The 22,730-nt window shown below is 50.8% G+C and overlaps 1 protein-coding gene across 4 annotated transcripts in view; it reads left to right on the top strand.

Moving 5' to 3' along the window:
* The first annotated feature begins 237 nt into the window (after window positions 1-237).
* Window positions 238-22,730, top strand: part of KIRREL1 (kirre like nephrin family adhesion molecule 1) — a 99,386-nt gene continuing 76,893 nt past the window's right edge. The window contains exons 1-2 of one of the 4 annotated variants that reach the window (XM_081495428.1): window positions 534-673; window positions 10,067-10,235. In XM_081495428.1, coding sequence (XP_081351554.1) covers window positions 10,115-10,235 — 121 coding nt within the window. In that variant the 5' untranslated portion in view covers window positions 534-673; window positions 10,067-10,114. Of the gene's footprint in view, window positions 674-10,066; window positions 10,236-22,730 lie in introns of all 4 variants that reach the window. The other 3 variants (XM_081495427.1, XM_081495429.1, XM_081495430.1) reach the window with 3 other exon arrangements.

Raw genomic sequence — 22,730 nt, 5'->3', positions numbered from 1 at the left:
CCTGGGACCAGGGCTGTGTATATAGATGGGAGGGAGGTGCGGGTGGGCAGGGGTCCCGCCGTCTCTGGGGTCCCGCCGTCTCTGCCCCAGCGCCTGCGACTCTCACGTTGTTACCCTCTTTGCCCTCCACCGCTTTCTCTCTTGGCGCTCGGTCCATCTCAGTTGCAGCAAGGGGTGTGAGTGTGTGTGCGCGCGCACTGGGGGGGCAAGGGGAGGGCTGTGGAGGGAGGCGCCGTCGGAGGGAGAGTAGACGTCAGGAGGAGGGACGGAGGCAGAGAGAGGGAAGGAAGACAAGAGGGGAGAAAGGGAGAGCAGAGAGCGAAAGAGACCCGGAGAGATAAAGATTGAGGCGAGAAATAATAAAAGGGCGAGGGGGAAGGAAAGAGGGGCGAGAGAGAAGGAGAGAGAGAGACAGGACCGCGAGGAAGGAGAGATAAAAGAGAAGCGGAGGGAAGGGAAGTGAGTTTGTGCGCGCGAGTGAGTGTGCGTGTGAGTGTGCAGGGGCGGGCGCGGGCGGGCGGGGGGCGGGCTCCCGGGCTCCCCTCCTCCCCAGCCCGCTCCTCTCGCTCCCTCGCCAACTCTGGGCCCCAGCCGCGGGCGGGCGCACGGCGGAAGGACAGCATGCTGAGCCTCCTCGTCTGGATCCTCACTCTCTCCGATACTTTCTCCCAAGGTAAGCTCCCCCACCCCCCTGCTCCGCCCGCTCCTGCCCTTGCTCCCTCCACCACCCGACCGCCGGGGCCGGAATGGTGTGCCCCCACCCGGGGAACGCTGAGGGGCTCGGCCGCCCGCGGCCGGTCCCCGGGGGTCTGGACGCCACGAGGTGGGGGCTGGGTCCCCGCGCGGAGTAACGGGGGCTAGGGAGGAGGAGTTTTCCGTGGATTTGCCCAAGTTGTTTCCTCTGGCTGCGCGGGAGAACCGAGAATCGGGGCCGCGAGGGCCGGGGGTCGGAGTGAAAAAGGGATCCAACCGCTCAAAGTCTCTTCCGGAGCCTCTGGCAGCTCTACTCACCTCCACCCTCCGAGACCCGGAGTCCGAACGCCTGGGTCCCGGCGGGGGGAAGGCTGGGAAGAGGGTGGGATCTCAGATTCGGGGGGCCGAGGTGCGCGGAAAGCGGGGGACCCAGGCTCCCGAAGATGTAGCTGAGGGAATCCCGGTCCTCCTAAAGCCCAGCCCCTCGCGGGGCTGAGTCTGAGCCGCGGCTCCAGACTGCCTGGGGCTGCCCCCTCCAGAGGAAGGGAGAGGTGCCTCGGGGCCTCTGGTGGGGATTTGAACCCTTGCCCGCGGAGGCTCCTTGTCGGGAGTGGAGCTCCAAAGGCAGCTTCGGGCCCGCTGGGTATGGAAGTGGCCATTTGCGGGGGCAGCGGGAGTGGGGGGGCGGCTAACACCCACTTGGGTCAGAAAAGTACCGATGTCGGTGCTTATTTGGGACCGGCTGGGAAGAGGCTGGGAGATGGAGGAGAGGTTGAGAGATGCGGGAGAGGTTGAAAGAGATGAGGATGTTGGTGTATCCTAAGGCTGGGCTGGGGGCCGGCAGGGGAACTGAAGAAACCGAGGGCCCGGACTTCAGCCCCTACTGGGGTCTGTTTGAGTGGATTCTTCTTTCTTGGATCTGACTCTAAGGAAGATTTAATCCTGCTGAGCTAGCCGCCCCCCCCCACTCCACCCCCACCCCCAAGATGGGGCTGACACACAGAAATTGACATACAAACACCAAAAACCAGTCCTAGACACCGAGACAGCCTATCCACCTACTGAGACAGACATACCCGCGAGCATTCCCCACACGGAGACAGACACATATACACAAAGACAGTGACACATCCGAGGAAGACAGATTCCTCCCCTATATCGGTACACGCGTGCATATTCATGCACCCAAACACACCACAACTCACAGACACAGTACATGTATGCAGTCGGGCATTTACAAGGACACAGCACATACCCACACACAGAAACCCTTCTGTGAATACCAACCCTCCAGCAAACAAAGAAACTTGAACAGACATTCCTATAGGCAGATACCTATGGAGATGTACAGACAACAAAATGGAGGAGGTGGTCTATTCTTGGGTGGTGTTGGGAGAGTGGATCTTGGAAGAGGAAAGTTACTGTGCACCAAGCACCCTCAGGCATGGCCCTTCCTGACCTGGTGGGTGTGTGTTTAGGGGTGGGATGTTGTATTGGACCCCTCCCCTCTTCTCCTAGCCCTCTCTGGCTCTGAAGGCAAAGCCTGGCTGAGTTGGTGGGGGCGGGTCTCCTTCTGTGTCCCCTGAGGCTCCTACCCCACTCCCTTACACACATGCATACTTAGCATTTGGGTAGGGCCCACATTCATAGTGTGAGTGGGGTGGAAGTGGTGCTGGGGGAAAGGAGGCCTGGTCCTGGGGTTGGCAGGCCAAGCCAGCCACTTGGCAGAAAGTTGGGGGGATGACTTAAGTTCTGACTTTGTTCAGCCAGGATGCTAGAGGAGGGGGAGGGGAGGAGGGCCCACAGTGGTGGGGGAGGGGTCAGCTGGGTCAGTACTGGTATGTGTTGGGGGCAAGCGTCTGTCTGCCCCTTTCCTGCAGCCTTAATGTGTCAGCAACATGGATACGAACAAGCTTCAAGAAACAAAAGCTGCAGTTCGCAAACAGGAGAGGCATGTGGACTGAATCAGGAGAGAATGGTCCAAGAGAGGAGTGTTGTGTGCCTTTCTGTCTTGGGGGAGGAGGGGTCAGGGGTTAGCTGAGCTTCCATCAGCCATCCTCCTGCAGGGGTGAAAGCAAGACCTGATGAAAGTGTACAAAAGTATTTGGGGGTGAGAGGGGGGATACCAAAGGGAGAGGATAGAACAGAAGGGAGAGGAAGTCACTCCTGAGCTGAGCAGGGACTGGAGAGGAGGCAAGGTGGGAAGGAGTGGGGACCTGGGGAGACTGGGATGCTCACAGGACGGGGAGGGGTGTGGGTGGCGGTGGCAGGACCTTTCTCCTCAGCCTCCATCCTTAGAGAGCAGTTGTAGGCAGGGACTGGGGCAGTGAGGGAAGAAACTGAGGGGGGGTCCGCCAGACATTGGAGGGAGGGTGGTGGGCAAGTGCGGAGAAGGTGGGAGGAGAAGGCAGTTGAATTGAGGGGAGCGGAGAGGAGAGAGGAAGGGAACGTTCAGCCTAGGCAGAGAAATAAAAATCGTGTTTTAAAGAATTTCAATGGGCTTCATCAATCTTCATTTTTCACTAAATAATTTTCTGTATCTTATCTAAATGAAAACCATTATCCTTCCCCCCATTTCCATCATGCGCTGGCTCCTCAGACTGATTGCGCCGAAAATTGAAATATTTATTCATTTTCTGGGAGATTTTCTCGCTCCCCAGTCTCAGGGAGGAGAAATTGAAAAAGAAAGATTATAGCTAATCAGAGCAATGTGGGATGACAGGCCGGCTCGGGTTGGGAGCTGCCTCCAGGGGAGAGTGGATGTGGGGGTAGGGGGAAAATGTGTCCCTCCAGCCCCTAGATGTCCCCTGGGCATCCCTGCGACCACTTGGCAGGGTGGCGAGGAGTAAAGGGAAGAGGCCCCAGGGCCTCCTAAATTCCCAGTATTCAACTGCCTGAGTACAGCTACATCCTGACAGAGAACAAGAGTCTCGAAAGAAGAGTAGCTGGGAATGGACTCTTGTCTCACCGTGCCACACACACACACACACACACACACACACACACACTCACACTCACACTCACACTTCAGATAGCCCACGTTTCTGACCCACAGCAGCCTCTTGAGGTTGGGGAAGAGCAGGGGGAGACATGGCAGAAATCAGGATACCTGGTCCCTCTCCTTGACCTTGATTGGACTTCTGCTCAGGCCCAAAGAGAAGGGTGTAAACCCACTTTTCAGTGCCTAGCATTACCTCCAGCTATAGCTCTGGACCCCAGAAGATCCTGGATCAGGAAGAGGAGGAGAAGGTATCTAGGCCTCCCACCTTCTGCTGGCTCCCATGGTTGCATGGTTGGTTGTCTTCCTCTCCCTTTGGTTCTCTGGTGGAATAGGGATGAAGCAGCCCAGCCTTGTCCTTGGTTCTCACCCCATCTTGACCTGGGAACCAAGTACTCTGATGGAAGCTCCTGTAGAGCTTTATATCCTCGGGGACTAAGTCTTCATTTCTCTTTTATCCTTTCACTTTCTGACACAGTGCTAAGCGTGCGATAAGTGCCCTTAAGTATCTGATCAGTTGATTGATTTGATGAGAGTACTACGAAGTTAGAAGGAGGCAGTATTAAATGGTGCTTAAATCACAGACTCCTGTCCAGCTCCCTGGCTAAACCCCTTTACCCCCAGGCCACTGGGTAATTGTGTCAGCTTGAACAAGGTGTGTGTTTTCTCTGTGACTCAGTTTGCTTGTCTGTACAGTCAGGATAGAAATAACATTTCATAGGGTGGCAATGGCATGTTAATCCATATAAGGTGCATGGAACAGCGTCTGAAAAGACATGCCCTGTAAGTGCTTCTCTTAGGACTTTGTGGCTGGACACGGACAGCCCAGTTGTTTGCTTCCTTTCCAGCTCCTCCTTCTCTTTTTGTTTTCTCGCTCCAGCTGCCCAGATTCTTGGTCCTGGGCTTCAGCACCTCTGCTTTGTATCTCTCGTGGAGAGAACTGGGTTGTGGAGGACCCAGAAGGGGAAGCTAACCAGCCTTGGTTGGAGACCTCAGGAAGGGTTTGGGGGAAGAAGAAGACCAAGTGGAAGAGGTTGGCATTCTAGTGAGAAGGAGCCAAAGCTCTTATGAAAAATGAGGAACACTGGCCCCGCAGTGGCAGCATTTCAGAGTCTGGAAATAATACGGATCATTTATGGAGCCCTTGTGCTAACTTCTTTATTTGCATTATCTAATTTAATCTATACAACAGCCCCCTGAGATTGGCTCTGTAATTATCCCCATTTCATGGCTGAGAAATCGAGGTTTAGACAGGTTGGGTATCTTGATGGTATTAATGGTTGGGGAACCAGCTCCCCTCAATACTGCCCCCACCTTCCTTTGACTGGGATCCCACATGCCAGCAGGGACAGATACTGGGCCAGAACAGGGTCCTTCCTGATCCAGAGGTGAAGGAGAACTAAGAGGAAAAAGGAAAGAGTGCTCATAAATGGAAATCATTCAAATTCATAAGACCATCCTTTATTCTGAAATTCTGTCCTACATTTTTGGGTGTCGAATGGGTTTTTCTTTGGTAATATAACAGTGCCCATAAATGACTTTTAATTTTTTGTTTGTTTGTTTATATTTTGTATTTATTTGACTGCTACAGGGTCTTAGTTGCAACAAGTAGGATCTAGTTCCCTGATCTGGGATTGAACTTGGGTCCCTTTCATTGGGAGAAGCGAAGTCTTAGTCACTGGACCACCAGGGAAGTCCCGTAAAAAGTGCTTTACTTGGCAAATGAAAAGGTTTGCAACTTTGTGTTTCTTTCTAAAATTACACACAGCCTTTACAGGTCCATGAGCTGCAAACTTGGAAACTACCCTTGTAACATGCAAGACTGACTTGTGGAGAGTCATGCAAGGGATGGGGTGCTGAGTTGGGGCCTGGGGAGAAAACCAAGACAGTCAACTTCTAATTCAGCCCAGTCCCTGGCAGACACAGGGGCTGGGGTCTGTTCTCATCTGCTTTGGGAGGCCCTGCCTGCCCTAGGGTAGGGAAAAGTGATTGTAGGAGAGGTGGTCTCCCAACCAAAGCATCAAAATGACTTCTTGTCAAATCCCTACTGGACGCTCTTCGCACTCGTTGTTTATTCCTTTTAACAACATCTTGTGAAGGAAATGTTACCCCCATTTTGAGGATGAGGAAACCAAAGCCAATTTTAATTAACTTGCTCAGGGCCATCCCTGGAGTATTAGATCCCAGATTCAAACTCTTTGTTTTACTACAAAGCCCATGGTCCACTGTGTACCCTCCACGGCAGAGCCAACTGTGCAGTGGCCTCCCTTAGGTTGAGGTGGCTCTGGAGGGGAAAAGAGGGCATCTTCCTGCTCTTCTTCCCCATGGTGACAGACAGGCTCCTCCTGGTGCCTGGCTCAGCCTGCTCCCCCAGGGCTCACCCGAGACATCTAGCCCACCTGCATCTTGCTGTCTTGCTTGGATGACCATCTGTTTTATTTAGTGGGGATGGGAACTCCTTGTCTGTCAGGAGCAGCAGGAGCAGGAGGTTTGTAACACCGCAGATCTCTTCTTCCCACCGGTACAGTCTTTTTAACTTTGTATTGTTTAGTCACTAAGTTGTGTCGGATACTTTTGTGACTCCATGGACTGTAAGCTGCCAGGCTCCTCTGTCCATGGGATTTCCCAAGCAAGAATACTGGAGTGGGTAGCCATTTCCTCCTCCAGGGAATCCTCCTCACCCAGGGTTCAAAGCCGCATCTACTGCATTGGCAGGTGGATTTTTTTTTTTTTTTTAATCACTGAGTGACCAGGGAAGTCCTGTATTTATATAGTGTGTCCCAATTTTAGCAACTTTCTCACATGTACAGTCTCATTTGGTAGATATATTACAACTGTTCTGTGATACAGGCAGTGTAGTTATTTCCCCCACTTAATACATAATAAAACAGTCTTAGAAAGTTGAAATGACTTGCTATGGGGAGGTTGGGCTGGAGGGAGGGGATAGGGGGCAAATGCCTCCATCATCCCAATTTTGGGGATGGTTTCCAGCCAAGGATAGGGACATTCCTGTCCATGCGTCCAGAGCTGGGAAGGCTGTGTCCCTTCTCCACCTACCAGCTCCTGCCTGGTTTTTTCTCAAGGCCTCCAGGCCACTTTACTTGGCCCTGTCCTGGAAGATGCTTTGACCTGGAAAGGGCTGGGATTGGGGGCTGGGGAGCGGCAGGCAGTGGTCAGCAGGAAAGAAGAAAGAGGCTGCCATGTCCTCAATTCTGAAATGTTATATCAAAGAGAGGCTGTCTCAGGAGTCAGGAAAGAAAATGAATCCATTCTAAGTGAGAGAGAAGGTGGTTCTCTTTTGTGGAGAGCCCGCTTTGTGTTTTGCATGAATTAGTAACTCATTTAATACCAACAGTAAGGACTTGCCAGGCTGTCTAGTGGTTAAGACCCTGTGCTCTCAATACCAGGGGCATGAATTCAACCCCTGATCGGGGAACTGGGATCCCACATGCCTCTGGTGCAGCCAAAAATAAAAATAAATTTTAAAAAATTTCTTTTAAGTACCAACAACAACCTGTTAGGAATTATCCCCATTTTGTGAGTGGACAAAGAAAAACAAAGAAAGAAGTTAAGCAGATTGGCCAACATGATATATTTAAGTAAGTAGTGACAGAGCCAGGACCAGATCCCAAGCAGGGAAGTTGGAGTGGGAGGCAGGAATGATTCCAGAGGGAAGCCCCTGAAGATGGATGGGCACATCCACCCGTTCCACATTGTTGCCTCATGCAAGTCTCACTGTGCACTGGTTGTGTCCACATGCACACATTAGATTCCCTCGTGGTCTCTTGTGCACTTGAGTACACAGCCGCTTCTCACCCCCATACACCTATGAACAGATATCTCTCCCTTTCCTCCGGTCCATCCATTCACCAGAGAATACTGCCATGTTTCTGTGTACCATTCCCCTTCCAGCTATGGCAGCCATCCTTTGAAGAGTCTGTGAAGGCACCAGTTTTTGTCTTGTCTTGCTCTGAAGATGCACACACTACAGGTTAAGAAAGTAAGAACCCTCAGGTTCCCCACTGTGTGATTCTGGTCTCTCTCCATCCTGCAGCCCCAGCTCTTACACCTCCCCACCCACTGATTCACAGACAGTGCAACTTGACAGAGTTCTTTGAGCTCCAGGGATGAAAGCTGACTTTCTTTTTTGCTGAAGATCGCATTTTTCTTTTTCCATCCCGCTCTCCCCCACCCTGCATCAACTCTCTCCAAGCTCCCAATTTCTCCCCCTCCACATTTAATTTCTCCAGCAACTTTTATTAACCTCTGTAGTCTCTGGCAGCTGAAGCCTCCTTCCTCTCTGCCCTCCTTGAGTCCATTTAACAAAATTGGGATCATATTGAAATAAATGGGCCTTGTAGCCAGCCAGCTTCCTCAGGATTAAGGGTCTTAAATCCAGGGTGGAACTCTGTAGTACTCCCTAGCAAATTCCATTAGTTTCCCAGGAGATGCTGCTGCTGCTTCATTCCTCCAGGGGCCTGACTCTGGGAAGGTGATGGAAGAATCTCCCTGAAGGCCATGGGACTGGGTTTGAGGCAGCAAGGAACAGCAGTATCTGAGTGCTCTGTGCTGGCAGGGCTGTCCCTGTAGCCTGTCCCACTCCAGGCCAGATTAGGAACCATACATCCCTCTTCCCAACTGGCCATTTGATGCTCTCTTCTTTCCTTCTGAAGCAGTTTGAGGAGTCCATCCTCACTGTGTGGGAAGAGAGTCAGGACTTGGTTCCTTTATCCCACAGAAATGTGTGTGTGCTTATGCTATGTTCCAGGCACCAGTGTCGCAAAAAGAATAAAATACTACCTTTGCCTTTAAGGGTCTCACTTTGTGATTTAGATGCAAATTATTTAGCTTCCATAGGTGTCAGTTTACTCTTCCATAAAATGGGGAGAATTAGTTTTTTTCCAAGTCAGCAAATGTAGATTACTATATATGAAATATACATTATGTAGGCATTATGGGGAATTAAAAAACCCCCACAATATCATATGGTCCCTTCCCTTTAAGAAACTAAGATGTGCATATATATGCAAAGATTCCAGGTAATGCTAGGCTGGGTGTATTTGGCACCAGGATAGCAGTGTGCACAGTCAGAGATGGGGAGCTTGCTGTGGGCTGAAGAGGCCAGGAAAGGCTCCATGGAGGAAGCGGGTCTAAGGATGGACAGGATGTGGATGTGGCAGGAAGAGGGAGAGCATTACCAGACCAGCTGAACTTCCCGAGTCAAGGTGTGGCTGCCGGAATGTGCAAGGTCTGTGGAGGCTGGTGGCAGCTGAGGATTTGGGTTAGGGAGAAATAATGGAGGTGATCCAGAACAGTAGTCTGGGGCCTGACCCTAAAAAGCCTGGAAATGCCAGGCCTGAGACCCTCCTGTAAGAAGGAAGAGATGGGGATTTCTGTTTTTAAAGCAAGGGAAATGTTAAAAACTTTGTGATCCCTACTTCATTCTTCACCAAACCCTCCCCTCCCCTTAAACTCCTCATCTGTTGGAGCCACTATAGAGGTTTGTGTGTGTGTGTGCTCAGTCCCTCAGTTGTGTTCGACTCTTTGCAACCCCATGGAATGTAGCCTGCCAGGCTCCTCTGTCCGTGGGATTCTCCAGGCAAGAATACTGGAGTGAGTTGCCATGCCCTCCTTCAGGGGTTCTTCCCGATCCAGGGATCAAACACCCGTCTCTTACATCTCCTGCATGGGCAGGCGGATTCTTTACCACTAATGCCACCTGGGAAGCCTACTGTTGAAGTTTACAGCCCCTTAAGTTGTCAAAAAAAAAAAAAAAAGAAAAGAAATGGGCAGATGGTCGGGGTTTGACTGGGTAGAAGTGAGCAGAAAAACAAGAGAAAATCAGTTCGCCTTGGGAAGTCTCAGATCTGTGACCAGAGTTGAAGAAGCTTGAAATGATGAGATCTTTTTTCTCTTCGAATCCTCAGGTCTAAAAAGATACAGATTCCCTGAGGCAGTGGCACCCCACTCCAGTACTCTTGTCTGGAAAATCCCATGGACAGAGGAGCCTGGTAGGCTACAGTCCATGGGGTCGCTAAGGGTCGGACACGACTGAGCGACTTCACTTCCACTTTTCCCTTTCATTCACTGGAGAAGGAAATGGCAACCCACTCCAGTATTCTTGCCTGGAGAATCCCAGGGACGGCGGAGCCTGGTGGGCTGCCGTCTATGGGGTCTCACAGAGTTGGACACGACTGAAGCGACTTAGCCTTAGCCTTAGCCTCCCCAAGGCAGAGTTCAGTGGTGAGCCCTGCAGCTTGGTGGATACCTAGGTTCTTTGTCCCATGTTCTCTGGGAGCCTGGGCTGGGTCTGCACTGCCCAGACTCTAGGGGAACCACCTGGTTTCATCAGAGGGCCAATCTGGGTTTATTTAGTCCCTGCAGGATCAATCCTGGGCCATTTCCTCTGGTCAGTGGCCAGAGATGTGTGTGCATTTGGGGGCTGAGCCTAGGAGATTCTTCAAACCTCTTCAAGGAAGCTGGCTCTGGCTTTTCAAATGGAAACCTTTGAAGAAGATTCGCACCATGGGAGTGAGCCATAGGGGTGAGTGCCAGTGTCCCGCTAAGCTGGTGTGTTTTTAATGGCTGGGCTGGGCTGGGCATGCAGGTAGGCACCAGAGATCCAAAGGTAAGTGAGATTTGGTCCTTGTCCTTGAGCCACTCTGGGGTGGGTGTGGGAGATGGATGTATAAACACATATTGACAATACTATAAGATAAACGCTGGAAGAGAGGTATGTGAAAAATGCTGAGGTCTAGCTATCGGAGAGGGGGGCGTGGAAGAGGCCTCCTGGCAGGGGGAGGGCACAGCCACAGATGTGAGGCCGGGGCTGCGGCTGGAGCCTCTGGAATGCAGCGCTGTTCAAGATATCCCGGTTCTGGACAATCCCTGATGGTGCCCCCCTGCTCCGGATGGAAGGAGCTGAGGAATCCGAAGGAGTGAGCGAGGTCCCTCCCAAGGATTATGATTTCGAGGAACAAAGGCAGTTTATATAAAGCGTGCTTTCCCCAGATCTCCCAACCTCTTGTGTCCAGTTCCCTTTTCCCTATCCCTACTCTCACCCTACTGAGCTGATTTCTAAATTAACTTTGTCCTTGGTTGAGGTCCCCCCCCCTTCCTGAATTCTCCCAAGAACAGCCTGGGGCCCTGCTCGCTCCATTACCCAGCATTGTCAAGCCATGAGGTGCTTTTAACTGCTTCTTCCCATTCGATTCACTTAACTGGGAGGTTATTAAAAGGAAAGAAGCTGAGATGGGCAGATGGGGGCAGAGAGAGAGAGACAAGGGAGCGGGAGCAGGCTGACTGGTAAGGTGAAGCCCCAGAGAGAAGTTGGGGTTTTCTTCACTGTGATTCCCTAGTCATCCAGTGGACTCCTGGGTTTTAATCCCAGACCCTGAGCAATTGACTTCAAATCTTGCGTGTGCTCTGTGCCTCAGCCCCTACCTCCTTGGAAATCTATCAGCTTGACTTCACTGTGGGGATAGTTTGACGGGACTCCCAGAAGCCCCTGAAGCCCGCTCCATCTTTGTCCACCACCTCTCCCGCGCGCATAATCCTGCTGCCAGCACTGACAGCTCTCCAGCCTCCATTCCCAGTCGGCTACTGCCTGGATGATGTTTGATTTTACACTGATGTGCCTATCACCCTGTACACATCTGGGACTTCTTCCCTCATCAGGCCATCGGTGAAGTGAGAATACAAATTCATTTTAATGTCAGTTTGAGCCAAATATAATTAGAAGGGAAACTCTGACTTGGCAAAAAAAAAAAAATTAATGCATTGCAAAGCAAGTTGAAATGACTTCTGGATTATCTACACTGCTGCTGCTCTCCATTTGTGCAGAAAATTGAGAGAGGAGCCCGTAAAGACCGTATCTAAGGGATTTGATTTGTGCATGTTGCCTTTGGTTTCATACCAGGGTCATGTCCTAAGACTGGTCTCTTTCAACACCATCTTGGAATTGGATAACCCCTCAAGTGCCCTGGGACCTCCTGACCAGAAGGCCTATGGGAAAGCCAGAGGGACTGCCACCCATGTGAGCAGGACCAGGTCATTTCACTGGAGCCTCAGTTTTCTCATCTATAAAATGGAGACAATAAGACCTACCTTAGATGAAGTTGCTGTGAGGACTGAATGAAGGAATCTATGTTAAGGAATAGTATTTGGAACACAGTCGGTTTTCAGTAAATCATATTGCACAGTGCCTGCTTTTTTACAGCTCGTAGTCCAAGGCAGATCAGTAGGATGAGTGAAGAACAAATAGTGGTGCAAATACGGATAAGTATGTGTGAACCATGCCAGTGATGTTGGTAATCCCTGAACTTATGGTCTCTGGAATGCCGTGCGGGAGCTTTGAGATGGCAGCAAATAGAAAGCGCCCTGCTTTAGAATTAGGTCTGATCCTGGCTCTGAAGATTCAGTGGGCTCTTCATTTTTGTGAGCCTGTTTCCTCATCTGTTAAATGGAGTGATAGCAACCATTTACCTCTACTTTAAGCCCTGGGAAAGCATTCCTTGGGCAATGCACAGTAAGCAGGACCAGAAAGTTTAGGTTTAAATCCCTATCTCTCCACAAGGTTTCAACTCAGTATGTTAGAACAGTGATTCTCAAACTTGAACATGCTTGTGAAGCACCTGGGGAATCTGGTTAAAAAGTGCAGATTCTGATTCAGAAGATCTGGGGTCAGGCAGGATTTCTGTGTTGGCACCAGGCTCCCAGGTGATGCCAATGCTGCTGCCCCTTGGACCACACTCTGAAGTGTTAGACGATGTGTTTCCTCTAGGGAAATAGAGCTTCAACGTTCTAATGGGAAGCAAGAAAAAATAGAATTCATTTACCTGAATTCACTTTTCAGCCGCCTTGGTTGTGTAACGGAGCCTGGATGGGTCATTGATTCAGGACCATCGATATGTTTGTTTTAGAAAAGCGGGTTGTGTGACAGGAGAAGGGGCAGTGCGTGCCAGCGTGCCCATCTTCGGCCCCAAGCCTAACCTGCCCAGCCTTATTCCCACCACCTCCCACTCTCACAGCCACCTCTATTCCACCCCACCAAGTGTTCACTCATGCCAACAGCTGCCAGCTGCAAAGTTGAAAAGCGACTAGCCAGTATGTTGGTGGAGACATGCCTCCATGCCCGAGCCAGTCAGTCATCAGTCAGCCTTCTCCATTCTTTTTTTAAATGAAAAGAGTGACTCCTAATAACCCAGCTCTCATTTGGTGGGGTTTTGGGGGGAAAAACATTTTGACTGAGCTGCTAGTCAGGGCCTAGGCCTTGCTGGCATTGGCTTGAAAGTTTGATCATGAGCAAAGTGAGATCTGGGAAGGAAGGTGGATCATAGACCTAATTGGGGTCATGATTTTCAGGGAGGAATGGAGGACCATCCCTGGGCAGGTCATTTTCTCACACTCATGTAGGCCTAATGGTTGTTCAGGCAACATGATGAGCTAACTCACTCTCTCCCTCCCTTTGTTATCTGGGTGCAGAGCCTCAGGTTGTCGAGGAAGGTCCACAGGCCAGAGAAGACAGCCTCTGTCCCCAGAGTTTTCTGATAAAATGGGAAAAGTTTGCTCCGTATATCTAGGGAATCCTGTCCACTAGGGGAAAGAAGAACCCCCAGAAAACTGACTACACTTTCAGCCATCTCCAAGTGCAAACTACACACATCCATCCTGAGGAGTTTCAGAGTAAACACAGAAGGAGGTGGGGTCAGTCAGACCGGGCTTCCTAGAACATAGATCCTAGGGTCAGGAGTGAAGGTGGAGAGATGATTCTGTAAGAATCTGAACATCTTTGGACTCTCAAGATCTCTCTAGGCAGGACTAACTTGAATCAACCTGGATGCATCAGTGTTTGTCCTTTTTCTGAAGAGAAAAGAATTTCATTTACTCTCTCTACCTACTCACATTCATATCAATTAATCCCTGGCAAGCAGAAAGTTCTTCTTTGTGTCTAACCCCAACCCTTCCTGCTCTTCCATGGAAAAAACAGAAAAAACTGTCTTATTTGAGACTATAACTGAGTAAGAGTCCAGTATTCTTTATGTCTGGAAAAATAACATTTCCCTTAAAAGGTTCATTTTTCTCTCAGTGCAAGGCAGAGTTCCTTGTGATAGAGAAGCAAGCCTAGAGAGGTCAGAGGTGACACTGTCTTTGAGGCCTCAGTTGAGGTAGAGCAGCTTATCTCTTTAGGGATCAGGTCTACTTTCCAACAAACCGCCAAGGCTATCTTCCCAGTGTCCCCAGTCAGGGCCGGAAAGTAGTGTTCCCAGGAACCCGGCTGACTCACCATGCCCTTACTTGTCCAGTTTCCCCCTCAGTGGCTCAGAGCAGCTGGCAGCTGGCGGGCTCTGGTGTCCTTCACCGGGCCACTGTCTCTGGTGGATGGCTTGGGGGCCCCTCCTGCTTCCTCCTCGGGGGCCAGGCTGAGAGAAGCTCAGGCATCTGGGGCAGCACCGGGTAATTGGAAGAAAGTGGGGCCTGCAGGGGAGATGGCAGAGGTGAGACTAGGCCACAGTCAGGACCTGATCTAGCTTCAGAGCAGGAATATCTCCCTTTTGGAATCACATATTGTGTGTGTTGTGTGCGTGCTAAGTTGCTTCAGTCATGTCCTACTCTTTGAGACACTATGGGCTGTAGCCATGAGGCTCCCCTGTCCATGGGATTCACCAGGCAAGAATACTGGAATGGGTTACCATGCCCTCCTCCAGGGCATCTTCCCGACTCAGGGATCAAACCCGTGTCTCCTGCATTGCAGGCAGATTCTTTACCACTGAGCCACCAGGAAAGCCACACAGGGATGTCCTCAACTAAGCCATGCCTGGGTGGACAGGGTGGATCCCAAGTGACATCAGTGTGGGCAGAGAAAGAAAGGGATAGGGTGTCTGCCTTTGGAGATCTACTAATTTGATGGAGTGTGGACTAGGATACCAAACTGTATTAGATCAATGCAAACTCTTAGCCCTAAGCTTGAACTTGAGGGCGGAGGCTTGGTTTCTGCTGTCAGATAGCTAGTTGTAAGAGAGGAGACAGGTTGCCATCTTCCTCAGGGTCTAAACACACACAAAGATCATCTAAATAAGGGGGGCATTTTTGAACCCTGTTGTACATCTGCACAGGAGAAGATGGAAAGAGATACTGGAGCTGTGGGATCAATTAGGGAAGGTTTCCAGGAGGGGACAAGAAGAAAAAATGGACCCCAGTGGGAAGGACTGGTAGGGCAGGACCCAGTGGGACAGAAGAGACTGTTCTTACAGGAGGGTTGGGTGGGAGAAGAGTGGGAGCCGGGTTGGGGAGGGCTATCCAGCTAGGGCCCTGTGGGCTGCTGGCTCCGGGAGCTTTGAGCTGTGGTGTCGCCTTGTCAAGTTGTAGCCCCTGCAGCATTCGCACCGGTCGCGTGACATACTCCCACATGCCAAGGCAGGGAGAGGAATGGTGTTACAGCAGCTCCTGGTCCCTTGAGGATGGGAGAATGTGAGTCCTCAAAGAGGAGGAGCTGACAAGTCTAGGGGAGACAGGCGCCTGGCCCTCTGGTCCTTCTGGAGGAGACAGTGGGGGTGTTCCAAGTTGGCTCTGCTGTGGAGCCTGCCTGGGGGGCAGCCTGTCTTTGTCAGGGGTTGCTACCCTGTTTCAAGGGTAGCCATGGCCCGAGGGCCTGGAAGTGCTGCCTGGTGGCCTGGCACGGGACAATCTGTCCACCAGCACAGATGCGGGCTCCACTGCACCGGGCCTCTCCCTCCCCCAGCTGAACGCTCCCCGGGCCCCTTTCTCCCGCTGTCCTTCCCTGTCTGTCGGTCTGTCACTCGGCAGGAGTGAAATGTGCCCTGCTCCTGGAGCATTTGGTGCTTGATAATTTGTGGATTATAGCTAACTCTCGATAAAGATTCCCCTAATTGCTTGGCTCACCTCAGGTTCTATCATCAAAGCAAAGCCGTGAGGCCCCCCTCTCGCCCTCCTTTTCTTTTTATTATCTCTTAATTAATCACTCTGGCTTTCACACTTAGCAGATAATTACAGTCTCCTGGGCACGCAGCTCATTTTCATAACCTCCTGCTCCAAGCCCGCAGCAGAGGGGGGAGGGGAGGAAGTTGGAGAGAAGGGGAGAGTGGGAAGAGAGATGCTGGAGGGAGGTGGGGGCAGCTGGCTGCGAGTGCCGAGACCAAGAGAGGGGAAGAAAGGGACGTCAGACAGCAGCACTGAGGGGGTGCATGGAATGCTGAGAGGAGCTCGGGCCCAGAACCCCTGGTCAGCCCAGCAGGCTGGTGGAGGCTCTGGTGGTGGTGGGCAGGGAGTATGGTCGTGCTCCCTGGGGGAGGCTCCACCTGGTCTCTCAGCTGGCGCAGCCAGAGCTGCACATCACTGGCTCCCTTGGCCTCCCTGGTTGTCGGGGGGATGAGGTAGGGTGGGCTACAGCAGGAGGTATGCATAGGCTGGTGACCAGAACACTTGATGAGGAGCAAGAGATGGTCCCAGTGAAGTTCATTGACCCTATGCTGGGAAGTGAAGCCAGCAGGGGTGAGAAGGATGACAAGGAAAGAAAGGGCAGGGCCACCACCCAGTTAGGACCCGGGACTTGGCCTGGGAACATTTTCTGAGGAGAGCGGGACACACACTCTGGGGCTGAATCCCATGGCCATGTGTGCTAAGTCGCTTCAGTTGTGTCCAACTCTTTGCAGCCCTACGGACTGTAGCCCATGAGGCTCCTCTGTCCATGGGATTCTCCAGGTGAGAGTACTGGAGTGGGTTGCTATGCCCTCCTCCAGGGGATCTTCCCAACCCAGGGATCGAACCTGCCTCCCTTAAGTCTCCCGTGCTGGCAGGTGGGTTCTCTACCAATAGCACCACCTGGGAAGCTCACTCAGGGAATAACCACTCCATAATGGTGATTGGATGAAGAGGGGGAAGGCCTAGCACTTAGACTTACACCTTGCAGGTGCTGTGCCAGGAGTTGACAATATGCTCCATTTCAGAGATGAGGAAAACTGTGACCCAGGAAGAAGAGGTAAGGGAAGGAGAGAGCACTGTTCCTGCTGGGCCCTCGGCCCTGGCATAACCACAAACCTTGGGGCTTTCCTTGGGCTTCCAACCCGAAGATAAACAGAGAGGAAGATGTCCAGATGATGCATTTGAGAAGACTGAGAGACAGTGGGGTTTACTCAGAGGGTTAGACACAGAGCGGGACTGGAACCCAAACTTCTGGGAACTCACCGCTGTTCCCCACTGCTGTTCATCTTGTCTCTGAGCTCTGCAGGATGTGGTGGAGAATGGGTGACGCCCATTCTTTCGCTCTCTGTGTTGAATTTTCTTTCTTCACCCTAGCACAATGCTTGGTCTTGAGAAAGAAAAGAATTGGATCCTATCAACCTTTTTGCCTTTTTGCCATGAGACCTTGGAATTGTCATATAATCTGAGTCTCAGTTTATTCGTTGGTCAATGGGAATCTTGGAAAGACTGCAGATGGTATATGTAAACAGAGTTCCTGGCATATGACAGGTGCTTAACAAATGGTAGCTGTGACTGCCATTACTATTCCTATTGTTATTACCACTACACATGGAAGCACCTAGCCCATGACCTTAGAAACCACATCAAACAAATTAATTTTTTAAAAAGCTGATGAGAGAGGGAGAGTGCTTTTGTTGACCTTCCTAAGTAATGGAGGGCACAAAATTTCTACACTGTGCCTCTTCTGGTATGTGCTGTTGAGCCTTGACAATCCAGGTCACTCTGTCCCGGTGCAATTTTTCTTTTCACAAATAAGTTGTCTGTTTCGGCCAGGGCTACTTCCAGCTCAGAGCTTATTGGCATCCAGCTCCAGGTAGGGTTGACATCCTCCCTTTGCTGACCTCCACGCCTCAGACTGCTTACTGCACCTGCAGCAGAGCCCCTGTGCCAAAGGGTTAAATGTGTCCAGGCTCACTCAGATGGTTTGTAGCTTCTGTCTCGGCTCCTGGTTTCCCAGGCACTATGGTAGGAAAGTCTACATTCAGAAGGCAATATAGAAGGAGCACTGGATTGCGAGTCTAGCTGTGAATTTTAGCTCCATTTGTGCTTGTCGGGAAGTGTGCCTTATGCAAGGACCTGAGCCTGTTTTCTTATCATAAAATGAGAAGGGTAATAATCTCCAAGATTCTGACTGCACCGTTTTCTGACTCTTTGCCATCCGGGGGTAGTTCATATAAAGGACTGGTTCTTCCTGAATGAGGCCCTGGATCTCTCTGACTTGGTTTTTGAGCCAAAACCAGAGGTATTGATTTCAGAGAGCCAGAGTTGGGGTGCACCCGGAGAAGCATTATTTGCTTAAGAACCAGGGTGGAAGCAAACTTTTTATACATTTTTCAGATCTGGTCTGGACTCTAGGTAAGGACAGCAGAAGTACCCTTGTCCCTGCACACACACACACACACACACACACACTGGACTCTAGGTAAGGACAGCAGAAGTACCCTTGTCCCTACACACACACACACACACACACACACACACACACACACACAGTCTGCTGTCCTGGGAATGGAGATGATCCAGCCCTGGGAAGGTTGGGGACCCTGGATCAAGGATGTGGGTGCTTGTATGTGCCTGTTGATAAGAGTTTGTTCCTTAAGAAACGTGCTCTGATCTCACCCTCAGCTTTAGCTTTGGTCTGTGAAAAGGTTTCACAGAGTCTTGTGGGAACATAAACATTTGGCAGATTTCTTTCCCTGAAAACTATTTCTTCTTTCTTTTTCTGGGAACTTTCGCCAGCAAGATCAAGGCCCCTCCACCCTCCCTCCTCCCTCCCCTCTGCCTGAGACACCCTACCCCCTCTCTCTTCCTTCCCGAAATGAAAACAAAGTCAACTGGTGGGTACTGGGGATCATCGCAGAGCAAACTCGGCCAGAAGAAAAGAGTGAGGCAAACAGATAGCTCTCCCAAGAGGAGAAATTATAAGAAGGGAGGGGAGAGAGAGAAAATAAGCAAATGGCATCAGTGGTGAAAAGTGAATTCCAGGCATTTAAAATTCTTTTGGTTTTAATCATCTCAGAGGCCGACCAGAGCTGAGCTGTAGGGGGAAGGGAAAAAATGAAAACCAGGGCCCTCTCCTAGGAGCCAGAGCCCAGGAATTTCAGTCTGTAAAGACCTAAAGCCTGCGCTATGTAAGCTTCTCCATCCCCACCCTCCACCTCCAGCATCTGATTCTCCAAAGGGTTACCTCCTCCAAGGGCCTTTTCTGACTAACCCTCCCTTTATCTCATTTCACAGGCTCAGTTTATACTCAGTTTTAAAGCAGTGACCTTTCAGTTTTCTACCAGATTGCAAGTTCCCCAAGGCCCTGGATTCTGTTTTGTTAAAAACAAAACAAAAATAACAAACAACAAACCCCAGCCTCTTTCATAAGTCATGCCCGGGCCTTCTCCGTGAGGGTCAGGGCCCCCAGAGAAGCTTCTGGGCCTGTTTTCCTCATTTGTAAAATGGATTTGAAGAGAGGAGCTGAGCCGGGAAGAATCTCCAGGAGGAGCTGGGACGCTGGGAGAGAGCTGGGCAGGTCCTGGTGCCTCCCGTGTGCTGCGTTCTGTGTTGCGCACTTCAGTCTCAAGACCTGTCCTTTCTTCTTGCCCCCTTCCCTCAGGGCTGGGGCTGGTTGTTAGGAAAAGCAGCAAGTGAAGCCCCTGGATGTGGGTTGGGGATTTGGGGGGCGGGTTACAGATTCTAAGTTCTTCTTATTCCTCGGCCAGAGGGACAGGGTTGTTTTAAGGATCTGGATATCTTGACAGCCTAGCTAGCTGATAGGTGGCAAGGCACGGAGAGAAGCCACCCGAGGTTTCAGAAAATTGTTAGTGGCTCAGTCGTGTTTGACTCTTTGCGACCCCATGGATCGTAGCCTGCCAGGCTTCCCTGGCCATGGGATTTTCCAAGCAAGAATACTGGAGTTGGGTACCCATTCCCTTCTCCAGGGGATCTTCCTGAACCAAGGATTGAACCCCGGTCTTCTGCATTGCAGGCAGATTCTTCACCATCTGAGCCACCAGGGCCGCCTCCTTTCCTAGTCTGGCCCCTCCCTGTGTGCTCAGCATCTTGCTTCTTTCTGAGCTCCCTCCCTCTCCTCCCCCTCCTCCACTATCTCCTTCACCATCTGGAGGCAGCTCTTTCCTTTCTCTTGACCACTAGGTATTTCTCCCACTTTTCCTCGTCCTCTTTCCCTCAGACTGGGATCTCTGACTTGGTTTCTTATAATGCAGCTCCCACTGCCTTCCCCCAATAGGACTATAGACATTGAAAGCTCGAGGGTATATTTGAGCTGATCTTAGATTGGGTGACCTGGATTTTCATCCTGACTCTTCTTGGGCAAGTGATATGCTATTTTGGAGCCTCGCTTTATTCAACTATAAAACAAGGAGTCACTAGCTTCCCAGGTGGTACTAGTGGTAAAGACCCCACCTGCCAATGCAGGAGACATGAGACACGGGTTCAATCCCTGGGTCAGGAAGATCCCCTGGAGGAGGGCATGGAAACCCACTCCAGTATTCTTGTCTGGAGGATCCCTATGGACAGAGGAGAATGGCAGGTTACAGCCCATAGCATTGCAAAGAGTTGGACATGACTGAAGTGACTTGGCACTCGCAGGTGATGCCCCGGAAGTACTCTTGAGCTTCTGAGCAAACGGGCAGGATCTGGAGTTCAGACTGCTTGGGTTCAGATCCAGAACCTGCTGCTATCATGACCCTGTTCAAGTCCCTTCATTTTGTTATGGAAGAATAGCAGCATCTGCTTCGTACCATGGTGATAAAGATTGAATTAAATAATCTGTGTAGAATGCTTGGAAGAGGTATCTGAGATGCTTTAAGTGGTATGTGATAGCTCTTATTGCTGAATTGAATCCTAGTATTTTATGGTGTGGAGTGATGAGAAGAGCCCTTGGATTTGTAGTCTGAAGACCTGGGTTCAGATTCCAGCTTCCTTCCCGATTTTCTGTGTAACCTTGTGCAATTTCATTTCAAGTTGTGAATATAAGTTAATGAAAAAGGGGACCTTCTGCTCTTGATCTTGCATCTGCTCCACCCTCTGTGCCTAGAAAGATGCCTGACATGGGCACTCAGGAAATATGTCTGACCTAAATAATTGAGTATAAGGTACTAATCTGTGAACGAGGATATTGAGGCTCTGAATGGGAAAAGGAATTGATTGAGATAGATATAGCTAATGTTTGGTGTGTTTGCATGTGTGGGTGTGTTTGTGTGCACGCGCATGCAGGGAGAGGGGGTGCTGTTGTGTGCTATAGGATGTCTAGCAGCATCCCTGGCTTCTACTCACTAGAGCCAATAGCAACACACCCTCCATTCACTGCTGTGACAATAAAAGATGTCTCTGGACATTTCCAAGTGCCCCCTGGGATAAAATCACCCTGAGTAAAAGTGAAAGTGAAAGCCACTCAGTCGTGTCCGACCCTTTGCAACCCCATGGACTGTAGCCTGCCAGGCTCCTCTGTCCATGAAATTCTCCAGTCCAGAATACTGGAATGGGTAGCCATTCCCTTCTCCAGGGAATCTTCCCAACCCAGGGATGGAACCCATGTCTCCTGAATTGCAGGCAGATTCTTTACCATCTCAGCTACCGGAGAAGCCCAAGAATACTGGAGTGGGTAGCCTATCCCTTCTCCAGATGATCTTCCTAACCCAGAAATTGAACCAGGGTCTCCTGCATTGCAGGTAGATTCTTTACCAGCTGAGCTACCAGGGAAGCCCTGGAAATCAAGTCTTCTGACCCCCAATCCATAGCTTTCTCTAAAATGCCAGATTGTTGTTTATTTATCCCTTTACCCAAGTATTTAACCTTGACCCATATCATACAATTAAGAGAGAACGGTTTATGTTGTTGAGGAGTAAGTAGAATATTTCAATCTCTAGACCATTTTAGGAATGATTAAGTTTCCACTTAAACCATGACTTACCAACAGAGGGGCCAGGGAATGACCGGGTAGCGGGCAAAGACAGCCACTTGGACAGTCCGTTGGTGGGGAGTGAGTGGAGGCCCTGACTTTCTTTAGAAACATGTGCTGAGGATTTCTGGGAGGTCTACCCCACTTCTGCCTTGAGCAGATAAAAGCAGACCCCTGTGGTGCCAGACAGTAGGACTAGCTCTTTTGGGTCTTCGGCACCTGTTTCACCTCCCACTTCCCTCAAATCCCCCCCACCTCACCCTGGTCCCTACCCCCACCAGCTATAGCTGCTGAGACTTCTCTGATGTCCTTGGGCACCTTAAAGTACAGAAAAATCAAAGATTTAATCCAGCCCTTGAAAGTTGACAATGAAAACCAAGACTCAGGAGTATAAGTGACTCACTGCCCCAGAGCAGATACTAGAAGTTCCACCTTCACCCTGCCCTGCCCAGCATCCAACACACACACACACACACACACACACACGCACGCACGCACGCACGCACGCACGCACGCACGCACGCGCCACCCAGCAGTTTGGAAAACTACTGCTTTATCTCCACAGACCTCCCTGTCTCCTCCTCCACCATTCCCAATTGCACAGATCAAAAAGTCCTTTCTTGGTGCCTGGGGGTGGGGTGGGGAATAGATAAGGAATCTATTGCCCATTAATTAATTGCTAGAAGAATTGAGGCCCAGAGAGGAAGGTGGTGGTCCCCAGAGAATCTTGGGTAACACCGCTCCTGGGACTGCCAACAGATCACACCCCATCCCCCAACATGCCCTTATCCTTCGACCTCTGCCCCTGTCTCTCCTAAAGGGTCTTGTCTTGCTGTCATGGCAACCAGGGGATTAGGGCCATCTAGGAAGCCCGATGGCAGGGGAGAGGGCTTAGAGGGGAGGCAGGTGGAAGGAGGAAATGAGAGAATGAGGTGATGATAAGGAAACAGAGTCGGGTGGGGGGAGAGCAGGGCAGAGAGGAAGGTGAAAGGAAGGGAGGGGATGAGAGAAACCTCATCCATCCTAAGAGAGAAAAGGAGGGAGGGGCGGGGAGGGAAGAGAGAGAGAGAAACCTCAACTTTTATTTAAAATCAGAGAGCAGTTGTACGCCTGGAGTCGTTGCCATGG

Source organism: Giraffa tippelskirchi, chromosome 5, assembly GCF_054371585.1.
Source record: "Giraffa tippelskirchi isolate mGirTip1 chromosome 5, T2T-mGirTip1v1.2.pri, whole genome shotgun sequence".
In the NCBI taxonomy this organism is placed as follows: domain Eukaryota; kingdom Metazoa; phylum Chordata; class Mammalia; order Artiodactyla; family Giraffidae; genus Giraffa; species Giraffa tippelskirchi.
Note: the sequence above shows the minus strand (reverse complement) of the source record. Positions and strands in the feature narration are given on the sequence as shown.